Source organism: Heterocephalus glaber, unplaced genomic scaffold (assembly GCF_053883595.1).
Source record: "Heterocephalus glaber isolate CG9 unplaced genomic scaffold, H.glaber_assembly_v1.0 deba00001452, whole genome shotgun sequence".
In the NCBI taxonomy this organism is placed as follows: Eukaryota; Metazoa; Chordata; class Mammalia; order Rodentia; family Bathyergidae; genus Heterocephalus; species Heterocephalus glaber.
In genome coordinates, this window is record NW_028258302.1 from 910,381 (window position 1) to 916,727 (window position 6,347).

Consider the following 6,347-nt stretch of genomic DNA (forward strand, 5'->3'; position numbering starts at 1 on the left):
GCTGAGACAGCTTATAGTCGGGGGAAGTGACTTACTGCCTGAGAACCTTGACCGTGCCTTGTGTTGAGCCAGGGTAAGGACTGTGGGTTAGGAGAATGACAAAAGATGTTGACATCCTCGGAAGATGGTGAATGCTCAGGCTGAGACCCGGGACAGTGACATAGGTAGGATGAAAGGAACTGGTAGGAATTAGATCAGGGAGGGACTTAGTATACAATGCTAAAGAGATTGAGCATTTGAGTTGGATTCTTTTGCTCTTTCCTTTTGAGAGCAAGTACTAATGGGCTGTGTCAGAGCTGTATTTTGGCTCTGACCTCTTACTTAAGCTCTAGAATGAAACTACATCCCACCATTTATGCACATATTATTCCTCCCAGCCACCACCTCTTCTGAATTCCCTCCCTAATTCTGTCTACATTTACACCAGCCAATCCCACCAGCGGTTATGGGATCACTGTATGCAATGCACTATTCCAGGAGCTGCTGGAGGTAGAGGTTTCATTTCACTGAAACCTGGTCCTTGTCCCCAACAGTTCAGTCTAGTTGGTGGGTATGTGGAAGTAGGGCCCAGGTAGTGTAGAACGGACAACTAAATGTATACCTGGAGGTATAGTATACCTGGAGGAAATCTCCACATTGCCTCTGCCGATCCTATCAGTTCCCTCCTTACATGTGGCTATTGTCTCTCATCTCTCAATACAGTACCCTTATCACCTAAGCTCTGAGTGCAGGGAAGGTGTCACCAGAATGTAATAGTCTTGAACACTGTAGGTGGTCAATAAATGATGGATGAATGATACAAGCCAGATTGTAGCCTTCTGGAAAATCTTCAGTTTCTCCTCTGCTTCTAGAATAAAAATCAGACTGCCCCCATTTGGCCTTCAAGACCTACTACATTCAGCCACAACCAACTTCATTTCCTTTTTTTGTTTTTGTTTTTTTTCCTTTTCTTTTACTGCTTTGAAGGTCAGTTTACCCAGTGATTCGCTGTTCTAGCCCCGGGCCACTGGTATTCTCCTTCCTCCACCTCCAGTTGCAGGATAAGGTCTCTCGGTCTGGTCTCTCCGGGAAGGCAGCTCTTAAATGCTGAGGCACAACCAATTTTATAGGCTGAGAGAAGCGGCAACAGTGATCAGCTGCTCCCTCCCGCTAAGTCCGCCAAGCCACCCCAGAAGGCCCTCAGCACGCCCAGCTGGAGCCCTCTGCCCCTCTGGTCTCGCCTTGCCCCTTGCCCGAGAGGGAGCGCTGAGGAGAGCTCTGAACCCTGGAACGTCCCCCGAGTTCCAGGTTGGGCCTGCCGCAGATAGCAGATGTGTGGGTCCTGTTGGTGGACTGGTCGTAGGGCTGAGAATGGGCTCATCGAGGGCTGGACGTCAGGAAGAAGCAGGGTGCTCCCAAGGCAGACCAGGCCGCAACCACCCGGCCAGGCAGCCCGACAGATGCGAGGGAAGGGGTGGGGAGCCGGGGCTGGGTTGCTTCCTGCCCCAGGATCAGGCGGCCAGCCCCTGCCCCCGCCCCTGCGGCCGAGCCGGCGCTGGACGGCCCTTCTGCCTCGCCCGGCCGCCCAATCAGAGGGCGCCCCCCCGCCCGGCCCGCCCCCTCCCCCTCTGGTGACAGAAAGTCGGCCCAGCAGATGAGGAAGTGGCAGGCAGGCTGGCCCTGGGGACTTCTGTCTGGCCCTGCTCCCTCCGAGCCCTCCACCGCTGCCCACCTGGCTCCCGCTGGTGAGTCTGGATCTTCCACAGCTCCCCCACGTGCCGGTGCCCCCTGTCTAGTTGGCCTGGCCGGCCCTGCCCGCCTGCCCTGCCCTGCCCTGCCCTGCCCAGCCCTGCCCAGCCCAGGCTGTGGGCGAGGCTGTTCCTGGGGCGAGGGTGGGAGGTCCTAGCTCCTGGGGCCGGCCTCACCGGCACCTCTCTATCCCCCCAGTTTGCCCTCACCTAGTTCTTCCTCCACTACCTCCTGGTCTGCCCCTCTCCATCCTCTCCTCTGTCCTCCCTTCCCCTTCCCTTTCCTTTGCCGGTGTCCTCTTCCCTTCCATCCATTTTACAAAGGAACAAACCGGCTGAGCTCCCCTGTGGGGGACACACCCAGACTTCCTCCAGCATGGGGAGCAGTCCTTCCCCCAAGCCTTGAGTCCCTCCTGACCTCCAAGGTGCCTGTGTGGGTGTGGAATGAACTTGGGGGTAGTGGTTGAGAGAGATAAGGAGCTAGCTCACGTGTTGCAGGGGAACTGTGTGAGCACACGCCTAAGTGCTAGGCCCTACCATAGCTTAGGCCACCAACAAGTGACTGCCAAGAAGAAATGAGGAGTCACCTGCCAAAAGAGATCCATGTGTGACTGAGGAAAATGCGTGTCTGCTTATGATATGAGTGATCAGATGTTCTTTCATCCCTTGGTGGCTCACTCGTGTGAGTAACCTGGATCTGCAACTTTAGCAGGTGTGGGCCTGACCCTGTGAGCACTATGTATTTGCACATGGTGCCACAGGGCTTGTATGAGTGCAGTCTGGGGCAATCTGTAAGGCTCAGGAAGCATGCATGTCATAGTCCATGGAGGTCAATTTGGGTGGTGTGTTAGGCTGCGCAAAGCAGCAGAAGTGTGTGCTGTGTATGGATGTGTGCTAGCCCTTGGTGTGGTGCATGTGTTGTTGGGCTGGTCCAGGCCTATGTGAGAGGCAGGTATGTGCAGGTGTGCTGGTGTATGTGTTTGTGGCAGGGCTTGGGGCCTTGTCATGGTGCATCTGAGGAAGGGTGGGATGATGAGGTGTGAGGGAGCCCCTGTGAGATGTGAGTGTATAGTGGGCATGTGCAGCCTCTGCTGGAAGTGTCAGAAGGTGTGTTTCTTCACAGAGCATTGCATAGGTTGTTTCCTGGGTGGAAGGGACCGAGAGTACCTGCTGCCCCTGCTGTGGGGGCACTGACTGGTCCCTCCTGGACAGTGTCAGAGCTCCAAGCTCTGCTGGGTCTAGACAGAGGCTTTTAGGTCCCTGTGAGCCCTCCCCTGACATTCCTGCTGACTCTGGGTGAGGGTGCGAGGGTGCCTAGCCCATCAGGAAATTCCTGAGACCTCCCCCACTCCCCTCCTCCTCACTTGGCCCTGGCTTCCTTGCTCCTCTCTGGAAAGAAAAGGTGCTTATACCCATTCTGCAGTAGGACGAACTGAGAATTCATGGCTGCTCAGGAGTGGATTCTGGGTGTGAATTTTTGGCATTTCCTTTGGCCAAGGCTGAGGCCAGCCTGGGAGAAGTTACTGGAGAACCTAGGATCTTAGTTGATACACCTGATCCAGGATTGTGGGTGGTGAGTCTAGAGCTTTACTTGGCTTTCCCAATCTTGGTGGGTCCTGCTTCTCTAGGCCCTGACCTGTGGCCTGGACCCACCCTCCACCCCATGCCCAATATAGAGGGGGCGGGGGCGGAGAAGAGGGCGGGGCTGCTGCCAGATCTAGTCAGACAGGTGGAGCCACTAGGGGAGGAGTCTGTAAGAGCCAGGCTCCATGAGAGGAAAGACTCTGTGAGAGGAGAGGAGAGGAGAATCTGGAGGTGAGAGTCCTGGAAGGCAGAGGGCAGACCTTGGGACATAAGTGTTTGGCAGGGGAGGGGAGGAAACTTGGGCCCGTAGGTTTCCGGAGGGGATCAGGGATATGAGAGTCCTGGCAGGGGAGGATGGATTGAAGGGAAGAATCCAGGGAGAGAAGAATGACTGCTCAGAGCTGGCGGGTGGGGGTGAGGAAGGGTGTGGAGGTTCATTCTGGAGATGAGCTCGGTGCTGGCGAGGTGGGAAGGCTTTGGAAAGACACCAGGAATTGAGAGTGCTGTTGTGGAGTAAGAAAGGAAGACAGGAAGTAAAACTCTGGAGAGGAATAGAGAAAAAGAGGTGTGGAGAGCAAGGGTGGTACAGAAGGCAAGTTGCATGGGGAGTAGATCCCCCCACCAAACTGCCTCCTCCCCCAGATTCCAGCAATTCCTTCCTTCCTTCGTGCTGTCGTTTCTCAGTGAGGCGTCAGACTTGTCTGTGTGTCTTGCCTCTGTGAGCCAGGTGTTGGATGGGGTTTTGCAGTGCCCCCTGTCTCTTATCCACCCTCCATCCTCCACAGAGTCCTTAGCCAGGATGGAGGCTGTTGTGAACTTGTACCAGGAGATGATGAAGTATACAGGTAATATGATCTCTGCTAGCCCTTCCTTCCCTCTTTCCTGGGGATTCCAGGATCTAGGGCTGTGTCCTAATGGGGAAGCTCCTATGAATCCCTCATATCTGCAGACCTGGTGAACCCCCTTTGAACCCTCTGATCTTTCTTGACTCCTTTGACACTTATTTACAGATCCCCGGATCCAGAACTACCCTCTGATGGGGTCCCCCCTGCTAATGACCTCGATCCTCCTGACCTACGTGTACTTCGTCCTCTCACTCGGGCCTCGAATCATGGCTAATCGGAAGCCCTTCCAACTCCGAGGCTTCATGATTGTTTATAACTTCTCACTGGTGGCACTGTCCCTCTACATTGTCTACGAGGTGGGCCATGATGCCTAGGCTATAATTCCTGCCAGCATGATAAGGTGATGGGGTTGGGCCAGGGCTTGGCACTCTCTCCTTTCTGGACAGGTTCAGGTCCATTTCTTCAGCGAGAGAAGGGGAGGGATGCTGGGAGAGGTAAACTCTGGTGGGGTCTGATTCACACACTCCTTTCTAGTTCCTAATGTCTGGCTGGCTGAGTACCTACACCTGGCGCTGTGACCCTGTGGACTATTCCAACAGCCCAGAGGCACTTAGGGTAAGTAGGAGCTGGGGCTAGTTCTGAGGCCACCTGGAGGGTGGGAGCAGTTTGGATATGACCTGTGTTTATGGCCTAGTTTAGGGAGGCTCTTGGAGCAGTTTGGGGGTCCTAAGGCTGCCCTGACTTCTTACAGATGGTTCGAGTGGCCTGGCTCTTCCTCTTTTCCAAATTCATTGAGCTAATGGACACGGTGAGTTAGTTATATGAGATATAACTCATAAGATGTGAGAACTTAAGAGTAGAGGGAAGGTCTTGCCTCTGAACCCTTCCCTACTCTTCTCTCAGGTGATCTTTATTCTCCGAAAGAAAGATGGGCAGGTGACCTTCCTACATGTCTTCCATCACTCAGTGCTTCCCTGGAGCTGGTGGTGGGGGGTAAACATTGCCCCAGGTGAGTGGTAAAGGCCACTGGGGAAGACAGGTGAGTGACAGTCTCAATTCTCCTGACCCTGTTTTATTGTCCCCTCACAGGAGGAATGGGCTCTTTCCATGCCATGATAAACTCCTCTGTGCATGTTGTCATGTACCTGTACTATGGATTGTCTGCCCTCGGTCCCGTGGCTCAGCCTTACCTTTGGTGGAAAAAGCACATGACAGCCATTCAACTGGTGAGGGGCCTCCTGGCCTACAACCATCCCTCCAGCATTCCTAGTTTGAGTTGTCTTTATTCAACATCTCACCTTTGACCCCGTCTCTCCCCACTCAGTGTTGTCTCACTCTACCCCCTCCTCTCCATTTCATCTCTCCTGATCCTGCCTTTCTTTATCCTAGATCCAGTTCGTCCTGGTCTCGCTGCATATCACTCAGTACTACTTCATGCCCAGCTGCAACTACCAGTACCCAGTCATCATCCACCTCATCTGGATGTATGGCACCATCTTCTTTGTGCTCTTCTCCAATTTCTGGTATCAGTCTTACACCAAAGGCAAGCGGCTGCCCCGTGTACTTCAGCAAAATGGAACTCCAGGTATCACCAAGGTCAAGGCCAACTGAGAAGCATGGTCTAGCTTGGTGCCCACCTAAGTGCCTCAGGACTGCATCTTGGGCAGTATCCATCAGTGTCCTCCCCACACCTGTGACCAGGGTTTCTGCGGTCAGGACTGAGCAGGGGGACTCATCCTCCTCACAGCTGGTCTACAGGGACCACTGCTTCCGTTGTTCCACTTCTGCCGGCCAGCTCTGGGGATGTGGCCTCATTGCCCTCTGGCACTCTGGAACTGGAGGCTGAAAGGGCTGGACACTTTCTTTCCCAAGTGGAAAGAAACACTCAGGGCTGGTCCCCACCAGGGTCATGTGGCCTTTTTCCTCACACTGAAGAGGTCAGCAATAATCTGTCACTACGGACCAAGGCTCCCTCTCTCCTCCACTCCATGCTGAAGCAGAGAAGCTTCTGGGCCAAAGATCAAGGGTGGGTGGCCTAGGAATGCAAGCTGGAGAGGCTGTGTACTCATTCACTTGTATCTTAATTAAAGTGACAGAGGAAACTACTGAGACTGTGTATGCACATGTGTGAATGGAGGGAGAGTACACAGCCATCTAAAACAGGAGGGATGGTGAAGTCTCCTATAAAATA

At 54.0% G+C, this 6,347-nt stretch overlaps 1 protein-coding gene across 3 annotated transcripts; it reads left to right on the forward strand.

Moving 5' to 3' along the window:
* The first annotated feature begins 1,570 nt into the window (after positions 1-1,570).
* On the forward strand, positions 1,571-6,261 carry Elovl1 (ELOVL fatty acid elongase 1). 3 transcript variants are annotated; one of them, XM_021249930.2, is made up of 9 exons: positions 1,615-1,724; positions 3,151-3,300; positions 4,097-4,156; positions 4,322-4,512; positions 4,691-4,771; positions 4,908-4,964; positions 5,060-5,165; positions 5,246-5,382; positions 5,546-6,261. In XM_021249930.2, the coding sequence occupies exons 3-9, from the start codon at positions 4,111-4,113 to the stop codon at positions 5,765-5,767; spliced, it is 840 nt and encodes a 279-aa protein (XP_021105589.1). In that variant the 5' UTR covers positions 1,615-1,724; positions 3,151-3,300; positions 4,097-4,110; the 3' UTR covers positions 5,768-6,261. The 3 variants fall into 3 exon arrangements, with proteins under 3 accessions (XP_004871914.1, XP_021105589.1, XP_012923646.1); XM_004871857.4 differs by lacking the exon at positions 3,151-3,300 and having other exon boundaries at positions 1,571-1,724; XM_013068192.3 differs by lacking the exons at positions 1,615-1,724; positions 3,151-3,300 and adding an exon at positions 3,404-3,542.
* The last annotated feature ends 86 nt before the right edge of the window (positions 6,262-6,347 follow it).